The sequence below is a fragment of the Otolemur garnettii genome, unplaced genomic scaffold, assembly GCF_000181295.1.
Source record: "Otolemur garnettii isolate 467f Iridium unplaced genomic scaffold, OtoGar3 scaffold00077, whole genome shotgun sequence".
In the NCBI taxonomy this organism is placed as follows: Eukaryota; Metazoa; Chordata; class Mammalia; order Primates; family Galagidae; genus Otolemur; species Otolemur garnettii.
In genome coordinates this window covers 3,726,532-3,743,378 of record NW_003852472.1, presented here as the reverse complement: position 1 = coordinate 3,743,378, position 16,847 = coordinate 3,726,532, and the positions used below count along the sequence as shown (strand labels likewise).

General features: G+C 51.4%; 1 protein-coding gene across 1 annotated transcript in view; it reads left to right on the top strand.

Annotated features, from left to right (window-relative positions):
- The window catches only part of CASTOR2 (cytosolic arginine sensor for mTORC1 subunit 2), a 45,344-nt gene that overhangs the window by 15,854 nt on the left and 12,643 nt on the right, over window positions 1-16,847 (top strand). The window contains exon 2 of the mRNA XM_003794207.2: window positions 16,229-16,299. Coding sequence (XP_003794255.1) covers window positions 16,229-16,299 — 71 coding nt within the window. The remainder of the gene's footprint in view (window positions 1-16,228; window positions 16,300-16,847) is intronic.

Genomic DNA, 16,847 nt, shown 5'->3' with positions numbered 1-16,847 from the left:
ACTGATACTAAGCTGTGCTCGCTGCTTGTGTTCTGCCCCTTAACCTTTTCAGCTAACATTCATTTCAGTGTTTTCCACAGAACAGGGAACAAGACTGTGATATCCTAACCTGTCTCCCCCTGGTGGATGTTTGTTCCCGGCCCTTTTTGGTGGTGTTTGCAGTTACTGCTCCAATGCATAACTTGGTGCACAGACCTCTTCTTGCACGTTTGGGAGCGTATTTGCTGGTGGTGAAAAGGCCACCTTTGTGTGTGTATGTGTGTGAATGCAGGCTCTCTCACACCCTGGGGTGTTTGATGTCCTCTTATTTGGGGCTGTATGTCCCCATTCCTCTTATCTCCCACTGTGCTGGAGGATCTTAAAATCTTCTGTCTCCACAGCAGCAACCCTTCTTACTTGCTTTCCTACCTGGGTGTTTGCTCATCTCTGTGGCCGGCACCCGTCTATCCCCTCTGCACGCAGGTGGTGGCAGAGCAGTCTCCCTGGCCTCAGAGCTGGATCCCCCCACAAGGGCCTGCCCCTTCCTAGGCCCTGAGACCTGCTGGGCTGTGGGGTGTTAGCAGCACCACGGGCTGGGCCCAAGCAGTCACCTCCCTTGGGCCTGCAGGTCACCAGGAGTGTGGTATTTGCATCTGGCCCAGAAGTGAAGTGTGCCAGGCACCTAAAACACCTCCTACCCCGGGAGGGAAGTAGACACCTCTGGCCCCTTGGGCCCTGAGAGGGCTTTGGAAGAGGCTGATCACTGCTACCACCAATGTTTACCTCTGCAATCACCCACCTTCTGGGGGTACAAAAAGGGAGAAGGATGGCACTATTGTGGGCCAGGCCTCTGGGATTCTGGCCAGTCATATAAGGAACCAGCCCACAGCCAAAGGGAGATAGTAGTAGTGACTTAACCAACTTCAATTTGCAGAAGTTGTGTTTTTACATTTGTATATTCTGATTGCTTAATCCCTTTCTCTCCAAAGCCCCCATAGCCCTTATTCTCTCAGCCTCAGTTTTAGCAACATTGGACATGTCTGTGTTGATTTTAGGCCCAAGTCCCAACCTCACGCAGTCAATGTCACCATTATTTGGGGAGTGCACGTAACTTGACAGTTTGGCCTGGGAGTTTGCAGGAGGGTTTCAGCCATAGCTCGACCCCCAGGCCAGTGGTCCAAGCACTTTGGAAGAAGCAAAGGCTGGTGACACAGTCTAGTTAATGAGCCGAGCCCTGCAGTAGAATGACCCTGCCCTGACCTGGGGCAGCTCACAGGCGGTGAGGCCCAGTCTCCAGTGCACTTGAAGGGAAGGGTCAGATGGGCAGCACTCTGCAGCAGGATGAAAAGGGCAGGGCTGGAGGCCTGGTAGAAGGTCACTTCCCTCTCTCTTGGCCTTTTGGGATAAGCATTGCCTTTCCTGGTCAAGCAGGGGAGCATGTTCAATCCCTGGTACTTGACCACTCTAGGCTGGACCTTTTTAATTTCATGGATTTGGGACTGAGTCCAAAAGAAGGGACTTGTTGAGACACACAACACTCCTGGGGTGCAGGGAGACCCCTCTGAGCCAGGCTGCTGGCCAGCTCAAGGGCTGCTTCAGTGGTGCTCACTAATGGCTGTGTCTGGACAGCTGGGCCTTCATCTGTGACAATGGACCTATCAGCAGGGATGGCGTGGGGAAGGGTGTGGGAGGGCATGGGCTCTTCTTGTCCCCTTGCCACCCATGTGCTCTCTCAGCGCCACGCCTGTGGCTGTGCAGGGTCTTTCCTATCCCTCAGGGCCCAACGTGCTGGCCCCTCTCCGGGAGCCCCCCGAGCCTCTACCTCTGCCCTTCCATTAGATGCTTCCTCCTCTTCCATTCAGGTTACGAACTCATGTTCATTTGTTCCATATTCATTTCAGCCCTTTATCTATGTCCTGAGTGTCACTTTCTCTTGGGGCATACAATACCTTCAGGGCATTACAGACTAAGTGTGTGTGTACCCCTAAAGTTCACATGTTGGGGTCCTCATCTCCAGGGTGGCTGTATTCGGAGATAGGGCTCTGAGGGGGTTATTGAAGTGAAGTGAGGACATGAGGGCAGGCCCTGCGTACTAGGACTAGTGTCCTTATGAGGCGACACACCAGAGAGCTCCGCGCTCTCTCAACACAGTGTGCTGAGGAGGGGCCGTGGGAAGACACGGCAAGGAACTGGCCGCCTGCACCTGAGCACACCCTGCTGCGCCTGGTGCTGGGTCGCGGCCCTCAGCACTGCAGGGAATCAGCGTCAGTAGTTTAAGGCCCCCAGGTCTCTGGCACTTTGTCACAGCAGCCTAAGCTGACCAAGGCAGAGGGTTAGGCGCAGTCATGTCCTCTGTGTCCCCCTACACCACCTGGCCCTCCTGGGTCCCTGGCCATGAGGACCAGTAGCAAGGGCACAGGCTTCGGGCCCATCCAGTCTCCCTCCTCCCACTGATGGGATCGTGTCCTGAGCCTCCACATGCTCCTCTTACTAATGGGAGGAGGAAGACAGAGACAAATAAGCCACCAGCCAATAGGCACAACCACACTTTTCCTGCCTGTCATCCTGGCCACGGCTGAGCTCACTGAAAGCATTTGGGGTAAATGCTGGAATTTTCCTCCTGTGGGCTAATCAAGCAGGGAGAAGCAGAGGTGATGTGAGCGTCAAACTGAGATCCTGCTCGTGCCAACGGCTGTTCACGCTTGACGTTCCCAACATTATGGAGCCGTGAGAGGCGTGGTGCCTGATTGGTCCCACTGCTGGTGGCCGGGGTTAATGCAGCACAGTGGCCAGGCCAGGACTGGAGCTACAGGCCAAGGGGGTTAGGTGCCTAGACATGAGTAAGCAATAGCTTGACAAGTTCTAGAACTGCACCTATCAGTAGCCTCCAGCCATGTGTAGTTATTTGCATTTAAATTAATATTTAAAGATTGTTTCCTCAGCCACACTGGCCACACAGCAAGTGCTCAAAGCCACATGTGGCTGGTGGCTGCCCTGCTGGACAGTGTGGACACAGACTGCATCCATCCTCCAGCTCTGTGGGGCAGCACTGCTCCGAGAGCTTTATTTGGGCTTAGTGAGAGAAAGTGCAGGTTCATTTTGGCTGTCCTGGCTCAGGGCTTGGTGGAGCGGGTAACACATGGCCACATGTGCCATCCCTGGGGGGCAGATGCCATGAGCTTGTGGACAAAGCAGTCGTGTTGGCAGGGTGGGGTGGGGTGGGCCTGCGCTGACGGGAACTTGCACTAGGCTCTATTCTGAAGTCCCAGCCACTCACATCTTGTCTCTGTAGCTTTCTGCTCAGGCACCACCACCTCCAGAAAGCCGTCTGGCAACCCTCAGCACCCCAGCACTGCCCTTTGCTTATCTGCTCCACTGCCCATACCTTCCCACAGCCCACATCGCCCCATCTGCATCCCCAGCAAGCAACAACCGTGAGGAACAGGGTAGTGGCCTGATAGCGCTGGAACCACAATTCCGTGATGACAGGACACACACTTTGACTCAGGGGACAATAGGTACAGACCCGTTGCTGTAGGGAGTGGAGGAGCCAGGCTCACACTCCTTCCTGGCTCTTTCAGAAGGTATAACAGGGAGGCTGGACATGCCCAGGTTTGAGGCAGGGCTAGACAGGACAGGCCCTGCAGTGGGGTTGCCCATAAGCTTAGATGCAGGAGAATTTTGGAAGGAATCAGGTCACAGCCAAGTCTGAGTAGCAGGCTCCCAAGTCAGTGGCCTGCATTGTTCATATTTCATCCAGAGCTGGCAGATGGTCATGACTACTACTATTGAGTGTGATTTGCATCTTGCTTAACCTGCTCCGGACTCTGGACTCTGAAGGACTCTTGTAGGCCCTTAGCTCAGACCCCTTGGTACTCTTGGCACTTACCCCATGAGCAATTGGTAATACATGCTAGCTACTCTTTACCATCCAGGAAATCAGCTGCCCCCCAGACCCAAGACACTGAGCCTCTGGGGGACCAGGAAAGGAAAGCGGGGTGTCTGTGGGCCAGATGTGTTTTCTTTGGCCCACCTGGTATGTTTTTTTTTAAACTTACACCAGCATTTAAATATTGAGAAAGATCATAGAAATCTGGCTTCCCATCTTTTCTTGAAAAATCGGAAGATCTTGCATCCCAGAGCCCATATGGCATCAGTTTATGGGAGCCAAGTGGCAGCTGCCCCCCCCCCCCTTAGCTGGGGGATCACAGGTGGCCTCAGTCCCTTCCACTCACAGTTGTCCCCCTACACTAAGACCAGGTACTAGGCCCATTTGTCATTACGCTGGTACTGGCCTGTTTCCTAAGTATAGAAAAATATATCTGTACTGTTTTTTTCCCAAAGTGCAAAGATGAAAAATAGGTCAGCAGGGTCCCCATGTTTCTTTGTGAAAATGGAGACTGTTTCCAGGTGTTTAATATGCCAAGCACGTCTTGGTCCTGGTTCTCTTCACCCAAGTATCTCAGCTGCCTGCCTCTTGCAGGATGGTGAGCTGTAAACCCTGCTCTGGACATCTCCAGGTTCTTCCTTGATGGGGGTCCTGCCCCCTGTGGAAACACAAGCATACTTGTGTCCTGACCCCCCATTCCTGGGAGAGCTCTGGCAAGCACTGCTGACTTTGTATGTGATGGCACTGATGGCTGGGATACCTTCTTTTGATGCCTTGGTCATCCTTCTAGGTTCCCACCTGTAGGGCGCAGGGGCTGCCCTACATGTCATCTTTGACGTGGCCAGCCTCATGGGCTCCAGTTTCTAGGTCACACATCCCAGCATCCCCTAGTGTCCCCTCTGTGGACCACAGTAGATGGAGCTATGGTGGTTAATTCTAGGTGTCAGGTGGAATGGATTAAGTGATATACAGATAGGTAAAACGTTATTCCTGGGTATATCTGTGCGGGTGTTTCTGGAAAAGATTGGCGTTTGAATCAATGGACTAAGGAAAACCTACCCTCATTGTGGACAGGCACCATCTAGTTTGTCTGAGGGCTTGGATAGAACAAAAAAGGAAGAGGAAAGGTGAATTTGCTCTCACTGTCTTCTAGAGCTGAAACATCCTCCTCCTCCTACCCGTGGATATCAGAACTCAGAGCTCTGAGACTTACACCAGCAGCCCCTGGGGTTCTGAGGCCTTGAACTTGGACTGAGCCACTATACCAGCTTCCCGGGTCTCCAGTTTGCAGGTGGTCTGTCGTGGGACTTCTTAGCCGCCATAATCGTATGAGCCAGTTCCCCTAATAAGTTTATCTCTTTGTGGGCCAGTCCCCACCTGAGAGAATACAGGGCCAGGTCAGGAGCAGAGCGGGGTGTTTAGAGACTGAACAGTTCCTTCCTCTGTGAGCCACAAGAACAACTTGTCCTCCATGCAGCCAATGAGCTGCTCAAAACAGATCAGATCTGCTGTCACCCGCCTTCAAACATTCAGACCCTTCTTTTATATGGACTCAGGTGTGCAGAATCTGATTACTCATAATCCTCAGTTCACGACATACTTACTGATCCTGCTTTTATTGTGTGTGAGTTTATAGTTTGAATTACAGTGTCTCCAGCACAAACCATGACATTGGCGACTGTTGTCTCCCCATGTGTATCTTTCCTTGATTTTCGCAGCCAGGTTTCATCCCATTTATATGTGTGAAAAGGTGTCTGGCTATGCGTGGTCTGAGGTTCACTTGTTTTTCACTCAGCATTGCATTGCAAGGTGCAGGAAGATACACTGGGTTTCCTTTGCTATATATTCAGCCACACTGCCACAAGGTATTTCTCGTCCTTGAGTTGGAGGACCCTCTCCTTCAGGGTGTCCCTGGTGTGCACTACTTCCCCTTCCCGGAACTCTTCCTTGGAGCCCTTCCCTGGGTACCCCATCCAGAGGAGGCCCACGGTACCTCTAGCCAAACCCTGGTCTCGCAGCCTTGCCGCAGTTCACACCATGGTGGCGATGTGCACCCTTGTCCTGCCCAAGCCCCTACCCTGGCTCACCAGAACTCAGCCTCTATGCAGGATGCTCCTGAGCAGCTGCAGCACCTGCTTCAGGGGCAGGGGCAGGGGCAGGGCTCCAGCGCACTTACGCAGACTTGAGGTGTGTGCGAAGGAGCATAGCAGCTTTAGTGATAAAAGCCACGTCTAGAAACAACCGCACATCTACCAACACGAGAAAGGATAAGTCTATATTATAACATAATAAACATACATAAAGGTATACATTCAGCACTCAAAACAGCTACAAACTACATAAAAAAAAATGGATTGCTCTCAAAACCAACATTTTGAGCCAAACAACCCAGACACAAAGTAAAACGTGTATGATCATATTCATGTGTATGATTTCCTGAGTATAAAGCTCATGATGACTCCATGGCCATGGGAGGAGGAGTAGTGGCCACTTCCGGTTGTCAGAAAAAGGAAAAAGAAGACTCCCTGTGGTGATGGAAATGTCCACTGTACTTGATTAGGGTGGTGGTTAATTGGGGTGTACATTTGCCAAAAGTCACCTAAAATCTATATGTTTATTATCAGAAGTTATGCCACAATTGTAAAAAATGAGTTTGGGGTAAAAAAAAAACCTATAAGGATTCATGGTCCATGCTTAGGTTTTATCCCATCAAAAACATTTCTAAGCTGGGCGTGGTGGCTCACACCTATAAGGCAGGTGGATTGCTTGAGCTCAGGATTTTGAGATCAGCCTGCTAAAAATAGAAAAATTAGCCAGGCATTGTGGTGGGCACTTTAGTCCCAGCTACTTGGGAGTCTGAGACAAGAGATTGCTTGAGCCCAAGAGTTTGAGGTTGCTGTGAGCTATAATGCTACAGTACTCTAGCTTGGCAACAGAGTAAGATATTGTCTAAAAAAAAAAAAAAAAAAGGGCAAAACATTTCTTACCTATAATGAAGACCATCTTCAGGAACTGGTGCTTGGTCAAATCACAACTTGGTAAAAGAAAAAAAATAAATAGAAAATAAATAGGCTCGGTTCCTGTAGCACAGTGGTTATGGCGCCAGCCACATACACCGAAGGTGGCGGGTTCAAACCCACCCTGGGCCAGCTAAACAACTGCAACAGCAAAAAACTAGCCGGACGTTGTGGTGGACGCTTGTAATCCCAGCTACTTGGGAGGCTGAGGCAAGAGAATTGCTTAAGACCAAGAGTTGGAGGTTGCTGTAAGCTGTGACGCCATGGTACTCTACTGAGGGCGATATAGTGACACTCTGTCTCTAAATAAATAAATAAATAGAAACAAAAAGGAACTGGTACTTGGCATTCTCGCAGTGATGTTCTAGAATTAATTCTCCCTCCAGCCTCAGGATACTGGCTCTTCTCAAAGCCTTGGCTTCTGGGGTCCCTTGAGGCCCACCCTGAAGCCTGAGCTGAGGCTGAGGCTGAGGCCATCTCCCAGTAGACCACACAACAGGTGTGCTTGACGTTGACCCAGAAGTGGCCTAAGAAAAAATAGGAAGAAAGGACTGGAAAATGCAGCCTCCTCCCAGCTGCCTTAGCCCCTGAGGGCTTTTCTCCTTTAGTAATAAAGGGTGACAGTCACACAGGTATGCACAGATCATACCTGTGTGGCTTGGTGCCTTGTCACAGGCTGAACCCACCAGGGAACCAGCACCTAGCAAGACCCAGAAGCTGACATTGCCAGAATTCAGAAAGTCTCCCTCTCCTCTCCCCTCTCCCACACTCCTGTTTGCCTGTATGTGATTCTGCCTATTTGGGAAGCATCATTGACATTTTTTCTGGGTCCTTCTTAACATGGGTGATCAGTCACACATTGGTCGTTGCTTCAGTTTTCATGGGTTTGCCTTCATAGTGCATAAAAAATGCACCTGGCCACCAACATACCTTTTCTGAGGGTGGGTGAACTAGAAGGTGTGAGGACCCATGGACCCCTCAGCTGGTGAAGGAGCCCTACCTGCCTCAGGAGACATTGCCTTTGTCACATTCTCCATAGTTAGACTTGAGAGAGGCATGGGACAGTGACCTGGAGAGTCCGGAGGGATTGGCCATGCCAGTCATCTTGCTGTGCAGCTAGAGAAACTGAGGCCAGGACAGGGAGCAGGCCAAGTCCCACAGTCAGTGAAGGATGTGCCCCCCTACCTTACCACACCACCCTCCTGGCCATCCCCAGTGAACCCCCAGGCTAGGAGCACCCCATACCCACACACTGCAGTCCAAGGCAGGTGCAAAGTCAATAGCAAATACTGCAATGCTCACCCAATGCTGGGGGCCAGGGTCACAGTGTAAGGCAGCTTTGGTCCCTGCCCACTCAACAGCCAGCATTGAGGCAGGGGGTGGTGAACTCAGCAGTGACTCAACAGCCAGGCTCGCTCGCTCGCGCTTTCTCTCTCTCTCTCTCTCTTGCATGCGCCACCTCACTAAGCAGCCACCCACAGTCAGACGGAAGTTGCAGGCGGTGCAGAAGAGGGTACCCATTGAGGGTGTCCATGAAGGTGTCCACACTGAGACCCAGAGGGTGGGGAGCAAAGTGAGGGGGATCCTAGGTGAAGGGTATAAGAGGGGCCCAACCATGGCCAAGTAGGGACTAAAGAGAAACAGCCTAAACCATGGGGCCCTGTAAGCCATGCTGAGGTCTTTGGCTTTATCCTGGTGGTAGTAGGGAGCCAGGGAAGGTGTTTGACCTGAAGAGTGAGATCATCAGATTTGTGCTTTTGAGAAACACTGTTATCTACACAGTTGAGAGAATATGGGCGAGGTCTCAGGACACCCAGGAAGTGATAGCAGGGGTTGGATCTGATGTCCCCAGGTGGTGGTTGGAAGGGCATGGTGAAGGGCAGGCTGGGAGAGTGGTCAACTGAGCAGCACACAGAGATTGCCACCAGGAAGAAAGCTGGCCCAGCTAGGTGGGCTGTTCAGGGTCACCATGCTGCAGGCGAAGGGTCCTAGCTGGTACAAGAGCACCATGTGACCTCGGCAGACATCCCTCCTCTGAACCTTGGTTTTGGTATAAAGGTGGTCCCTTCAGTGCTAAAATTCTTTCCTCTCATGATGCTGATCACGAGACTGTAAGAGAAGGCCTGCGGACTGTAGATCTTCAGGGACTGACTGTCTCTTCTAGGTTTGCCTGGGACTGAGGGGTTTCCTGGGATGCAGGATTTTTGGTGCTCAAACCAGGACAGATGGTTGGTGTCCCTAGCCGTCTTCCAGCTGGCACTGTGGGGAATGTGCATTCTTGTGCCCAGCTTAAACACACAGCCATTCTCAGCTGGAGTGCCCATGTTAGATGACTGTCTGTGGGTCCCAAAAGGGCAGAATTAGACCAACCAGCAGCCTGAGCAACCAAGCAGGACCCCTTTTCTAAAAAAAAAAGAAAAAAAGACTGGGCGCGCACTTGTAGTCTTAGCAACTCAGGATCCTGAAGTGCGAGGATCACTTGAACCTAGGGGTTCACAGCTATAATGATCTATGATTATACCACTGCACAGCCTGGATGACAAGAGAGCCCATCTCTTAAAACAAAAAGAGAGAGAGAGAGAGAAGATGACTAGCCAAGGTAGAGCTTCTCCAAATCAGCTACCCCAGGGTGGAAAGAATTGCCTCAGAAAGGAGTGAGCTCCCAGACCTCGCGGTATGCAACTGGAGGCTGGGCCAGTATCTGAGATTCCATTGCTGGAGCAGACAGCAGAGAAGGGCCTTCCAGTCTTGATTCTGGGCTTCCTCCTGCCCCACTTCCCTGTCTGGGTGCTTCCATGAAGGTCCCTCTTTGGTGGTTTTGCTGGGAAACCCGTGGTAAACTGCCACAGATTTAACAAAAAACACTAGGAGTTCTCTTCCCTCTGGTTTTTAAATCTGACATCTAGAGTGTGTTGTGCTAGGCAAGTTTACCTGTAAGTGACCCTCCTTGTCCCACCTTCTCTCCTTCTGCCCTCAGGTTTGAGGGCTGTGGCTGGGACAGGGCTGTGATGGGCTCATCGCCCCGGATGCCCGGGGAGAGGCCATGCAAGGGCCTGGGTTAGGAATCTGAGAGTAAACAGATTGAGTTACCAGTGTCAGCCGGGCGTCCACCACAGGCAGCCACAGCAATTGAAGATGGGAATGTTCTTCTCAGAGATGACTCAGCTACTCTTCTGGGCCCTGGGCCTTGGCCCTGCCCTAGGGGTTGGCTCTAGGCCAAGCCCAAGGGGCAACAACTATGGGTTTTTAAAGTCCAGTGACTGGTGTGCTGTTCTGTTTTATCCTGTCAGGAGGAGGGCACAAGCCAGCAGCTCTTAAAGAGCCAGCTGGGTTCAGGTTGCTCAGCCTCCCCAGGCCTTAGGCTTCTCATCTGTGAAATGGGAACAGCTATTCCTCTCTCAGAGAGTTAATGGGAGAAACAAGCCACCAACATGGTGGAAACTGGTACATGGACAGTGAAGTACAAGTCTGAAAGGAGTGCCCGGGCCCCAGTGGGTAGCCCCACTGGAGTGGGAACCTGGGGAGGAGATGTAGGGGAGCAGGAGGTGGGGGAGGCAGCTGCTGCAGGAAGGAAAGCGGAGTATCCCTGTCGTGGCATTGCAGGAGAGCCTATGGGAGAGAGTCCAGTTTCCAGGGAGGCCTTGGCCAGCTTGTTGGGTCCATCCTGGGGTCAGGGACGAGTAGGCATGGGGGAGGGACTATAGGGTTGGTGGTGGGAGACACTGGCCAGCAGAGTAGGAAGCACTGGGGAGCTGAGGGCCAGCCCAGTAACAGCAGCTTAAGGGAAGTTGGTGGCCTGAGGAGGAGGAGATGGGGACTAGGGAAGACTCTTTTTAGGATGGAAGAAATTTGAGCCTGTTTGTTGCTAAGACACAGAAGCCAAGTATGAGACCTGCTGCCCAGAGGCACTGGACAAGTCAGGGAAGGGGAAGTTTGTTTTCCTGAGGCTAGAAAGGGTGGGATCATGAGAGGGGCACTCACCAGTCGGCCTGTATTTTAGGAAATCTGGGGTGCAGGTTGGAGTGAAAAGCATTCCAGAACCCGAGAGTGGGCAAGCATGGGCAGGGGTCAGGTCCTGGGGGATTTTGAACTGGAGTTCATTGGTGAGGACATTGGTGGTAGACATGGATCTTCTAAGGATGGGATGAGCCAGGAGTCCCTGAGAACACCCTGCTCCGCAGACCAGCAGCACATCCAGTTGGGCAGGTGGTGGACACAGGATGGGGGAGAGATCCAGGAAACCAGGGCCATTCAGAGTTGCCAGGCAATGGAACAACAATCGTAGGCAGTGCCCCAGCGTGGCCCCAGAGTCCTATGATAGCAGGTCCTCTGCTGAGTGTTCTTCCCCGTCAATAGTGTCAGAGACTTGGGGCCTCAGGGGAACTAGCAGGACAGCACATTGCTTTAGGGTCAAGTATTTCCATTGTCCTTTTCAGTGTGTTGACAAAAAGCTGTCTGCATTCTTAGAAAGGTCAGAGGTTGTGTGTCTTGTGTGTTTTCAGCTGCAGTATGAGGAACATAAAAGATCGAATGAGCTTGCAGTTACGTCAGGAGAAAACCAGGGAAAGATCCTGCCATCATCAAACTCTGGGTGGAATGGACCGAAAGAAGTGGATGCTGTTTATAAAGCAGCCACAGAGGGCCTGGAACTTTTCATCTACAAAGGGATGCTGATTGCCCACCCGGGCCCCAAGGGCAGGTGGTGTGCCCCCCTCAAGGGTTGGGGAACAGACTCAGGGCTGCACAAATGTCCAAAGCCACGGAACTGGTGCCAGAAACGGGGCTCCAACCGAGGCCCCCTTGCTCCAAAGCATTGCTCCTAGAGCATTCACTCACACACACCCCTAGGACCGTCAGAGGAACAGAGGAAGGCTGCACTGTGCTCTGGGGAACAAGTTGGAAAGGGAAAATACATTTGTGAAGCCATAGTGACCCTCAAACTGGATGAGCCAGGCAGGAGCTAGGGGCAGGGAGCTGTAGCCCCAGGCCACTTCCTGCCCGTTCAGCCCAGATTCTGGCCCCATCCAGGACACAACTGCAGCTGTCCTCACTCTGGGCCCAGGAGGACCTAAGCTCAGGGTCTAACCCCCACCCCTCATGGGCCCTTGCCTGGCCTGCTTTTATTTATTTCTCTAATTCACATTGATAATGCATTCGGACCCAAAGTCCGATCAAACAGTAGCCTGCATTTAACCAGAAAGTCCCTTGTTCCACTCTCTCCCCTTTCCCATCCAGGGTAACTTTCAGCCTTTGTATGTAGTTGGGTTGCAACTCTATGGAGTCCTTAGAGGTGTAAGTTTTTTTAAACTGTAGCTGCTTTTAACTCTGTAAAAAGGGTACCATGCCATACACAGCATGTGGGAACTTGTTTTTCCATCCACAGGATTGTTATATCACAGAGACTCGTTTGTTTCTCTGCGTGTCACCACAGACCATTGGTGTTGTCTGCCGGTAACATTCTGCCATTATTCACGTCCTCTCCTGCTGATGGGTGTCTGGGCTGTGGCCAGGTTTTTGTTACTGAGAACAGGCTGTTATGTATCCTCGTGTCATGTCTCCTGTTACACGTCTGTAAAGGGTGGGTGTCTCCAAGTGGAGAAGCTGAGTCATGGGCTTCGGCCACAAGCCCCCTGCCCTACTGCCTACAGGAGGCCCCCACCATCGAGGCAGCTCTGCAGGGCCCAGTGGACCCCAGGCAAAAGCCACTTTAACCTGACAGAGCTTCAGACAGAGCTTTCCTACCTGTCAAATGGGACTGATTCTATTACTTACTATACATTGATTCAGTCCGCACTGGTTGCGGACCCCACCCCATGCTCTGTGCCAGGCAGATGCAGCTTCGTCATCCAGGGATAGGTAGCTTATGCGCAGACTCAAACCTGGAAGTGAATAATCTCAGGACTGACAGATACTATCATTGCTGGAAACTGAGAAGCTGGTACAAACTCCCTGGGACAGGACTTTGGCCTTTCCGTGGAAGTGGGGGCCCACAAGAACGGGGAGCCCCCAAATTGATGATTCTTTTGCACTAAGAGGCATCTTGCAGAGGTGCGCTCCTGTCTGCCAGGGGTAAGCACTCCCTGGAGGGAGCCTGGGGCTTTCTCCAGACCTTTCTGGTTTCTTCTGCCCTGCCAGCTACCTTCATAGTCCTGCCTCTGCACATCAGCCTAGAACTTGGCAGATGCCATCATCCACACTGCCTGATTCGAGTCTCCTGGTTGCTCATGACACTGAAGCACGTTTTATTTTCTGTTTTACTACAGAAGAAACCCCTGTTCAGGATTGCCCTTCGATTTACAGACCCAATTTAGGGCTTTTTTCTAACTAAAACATGAAAGGGCAGCTCCTAGTTGCTAAAGACAGTAGAAATAAAATGTAAATAATACAAGGAACCTATTGGAGACCCAGGAGAAACAGATGAAAAAAGTGTGACTCGTTAAGAGAACAAAGCCTGACACATACCATCCGCCTGGTTTCTCCTTTGGGAAGGAAAGCCTGGCAGCCCCAAAGCACTACTGTCACTGGCTGTGTGTTTTAATGGGCCCCTGTGAGCCACAACAGAAAAACCTCAGCTGGGAGGCGGCCAGCAGTTGGCCAGCAGGGATAGGTCAGACTACTCTGGCCCCTCCTCCACCTCACTGTGACAGGCTACAGAAAATGTAGCCAACCTCCCATATTAAAAACTGAATGGGCCACCGTTAGGGTCCAGAAATACCCCCTGGCTTTCCAGGCTGGTGCTGTCATTCCAGGTGGACTGGTTGAGAACCTACTTGAATGAAGACATGAGAATAAGTAGTGTATTGTCCAAGATGCCTGTTCTGAGACCTGTTTGCAGAGCCTCTCTGGTTCAGGTGGACAGGTCATTTGGGTAGTGGGGGCTCTGAGCTTTCAGAGCCAGCTTTTGTTGGCAAATGTCTGGGCTTGCTCTGTAGTGAGCTAGCAGGCAACTTTGGCAGGGTCTGGCTGGCACAGGACATTGTGACCCTGTAGGAAAGGGCATTTTCTGGGTCTGACCCCCTCAAAGCCAACTCCCACCTCCCTCTGCCCTGATCTTCTACATAGGATTTCATGTGCAGGCAACCTTTACTGAGCCCTGGCTATGCAGGGGGTCTTTGTGTCATATTCTTAAGTACCATGAGGGCATCTAGAAGGGAAATAATCTTCACTTTAGGTTTCCTCAGAGTACTTACCCCCAGACTGAGTAATGTCCGGGTTTTGGTCCTCTTTCTAGCTCTTTGTAGACAGAGTATAGAGAGGCTACAAATACCATGGCCCAGCATCTGGGTGTGGACCCAGCCATGACTCCTTAGAGAGAGCAGAGTGGGGAGTGGAGACCTTAACCTCTTCGAAAGGAGGGGAAAGTCAAGGTTATGCCACATGTGGACAGCAGTGTTTATTCTGGTCAGAGCTTCTCTGGCTTGGAAGGTGGGTGTATGGACACAGTCCACCCCATTGTTCATCTGTCATTGAGTGTTGACTGGGCCCAGCCGGTGTCAGGTTTTAGACGTGCATACAGAGAACTCACTGTCCTTGCCTGTAAGAGCTATGGTCTACTGAAGGAAGCAGGCCTACTGAGGATCATTTGTAATAGATCTTGGGATACACTCAGGACCATCACAACAGTTGCACAAATTGTACACTGCCCAAGTCTAAGGGTGTACTTCACATAGACTATGAAATGAAATTCCCCCAGAAGTTGTGATGTGCCACCCACCCTGTTGTCCACAGTGGCCTGAAATTCCTCTCATAGACATGGTGTTAGGCTGTAGGCTGTCAAGGATGATCACCTACGGTAGGAAATGAGGGAAAGGCCAGCTGGTGACAATCAGGAAAAGTTTTACCCCAGAGGATGTTGAAATTTGGTCCTGAAGGATAGCTGGGAAGTCTCTGACCAACAAAAGGAGAAGGATATACTGGGCGTTGGAAAGAACATTTGTCAGCCTTAGTAGGCATGAGATTGGGAGGCCAGTGGGGAAGACCAAGAGTGGAAGAGGAAGGGAGGCAGGAGGTTGGGACCACTTTCCAGGCAGGAGTCCATCATTGGTGAAGATGTAGAGAGAGGAGAAAACAGATCTCAGAGTGACTTGAGAGGTGAGACAGGGAGAGGCTTACAGACATGGAGAACATGGGAAAAGAGTCATCTGGGGCTGACTCCTGAGAGCCATAGTGGCAGGTCCCTTGGCTGATCTGCTCTCCCCAAAGCCTGCCTGAGCCAAGACACATTTCAAGATGGATTTCCAGCAGCTGGCAGGTCCACAGAGTAGCTAAACCTCAGGAGACAGGTCACTTCAACAGCATATTTATACTGCATTTACACACAGGTCACTGTTGCCTTCTGCTGGTGTTTATGCCCTCCAGAATAATTTGTGTGGTCTATTTTGGGAGTGTCCCTCTTGGCCGAGGGCACAAGAAGCAAATGCCATGACTGCTGGCCTTCAAAGGACTCTCTAGGACAGCTGGGTAGGCCCACCCCACCCAGAGAGTACCTGCTCAAAGCATTCTTGTGATTGGGGTCATCGGAGGCATGAGGGGCCCTAGGCAGGGGCGAGGCCTGACTAGTACTTGCTGCTTATTAAATCACTGTTGTCCACAAAGCAATTATAGATTTCATTTTCAGACAGTACATGCAGATTGGGTTATGGGACAGGCAGGGACAGAGTTGTAATTTGAAAACCAAAGAGCTAAAGGGAAATTGACACGTGTGTGCTGTTGGTGGAGTAGAATGCCCTGTTCCCTTCTGGGAGAAAAGAAGTCCCTCACTGAGGCCTTTTCTTTAAGGTCAAGTTGGCTGGGCACAGGGGCTCATGTCTGTAATCCAAGCACTTTGGGAGGCCAAAGCAGGAGAGTTGCTTGAGGCCAGGAATTCAAGACCAGCCTGGGCAACAGAGCAAGACCTTTTCTCTTAAAAAAAAATAAATAAATAAGAAAAATTGGACAGATATATGGTGGGCACCTGTAAGTCACAGCTACTGTGAAGGCTGAGGTAGAAGGATTACCTGAGCCCAGGAGTTCAAGGTTCCAGTGAGCTGTGATCCTCCCTCTAAGAAAAAGTGTGATCCTCTAAGACTCTTGAGCTGGCAGGATCTTAAGGGCTGGCTGGATCAGGGATGCCCAAAGATTGGGAAGTACAGAGAGTTCAATCAGCATTTCTATGCCTCTCTGCCACCTCCTGAGTCAACTGGAGACACATGTCAGAAGAGGCTTGCAACTTATTTAAGGTCACCCAGCAACTGGGATCAGAGCTCTCAGTAAACTGAGACATCTGCCCCTGGGTCACAGTGGGCAGCTGCCCCAGGGGCCTGCCAAGACTAACGAGCTATCCTGTGTCTGTCTGTCCACCCAGGTGCAAGTTCTTCAGTCTGACTGAGACCCCGGAGGATTATACCATCATTGTTGATGAGGAGGGATTCCTAGGTAAGTGCTTCTCTCCCCTCAGGGGCTCAGCTGGACCCCCAAAGTCAGTGCTGGCCTGGCCCTCCTGCCTGCTTGTCAGCTAGAATTCTAGTCAGCAAAAACTGTTTCATTCTCTCTGTGTGTTCTGGTGACCCCTCTCCACCTGCCAAGCACTACCTTACCCAGCTGAGAATTAGAGCGACCAAGGAGGAGCATGTTTTGTTGAACACCTCCTGTGAGCAAGGTGCTTTTTAAATACCCTCAGCCTGCGTTCCCATTTGGAGAGGCCTTAATCATGATACTTCTCTTATTTTCATTTACTTTTTTCTATTTGTTAAATAATTCACATATCAGCTTGGCGCCTATGGCTCAAGCGGCTAAGGTGCCAGCCACATACACCTAAGGTGGTGGGTTTGAATCCAGTCCGGACGCGCCAAACAACAATGATGGCTGCAACCAAAAAATAGTCGGGCATTGTGGCGGGCGCCTGTGGTCTCAGCTACTTGGGAGGCGGAGGCAGGAGACTCGCTTGAGCCCAGGAGTTGGAGGTTGCTGTGAGCTGCTATGCC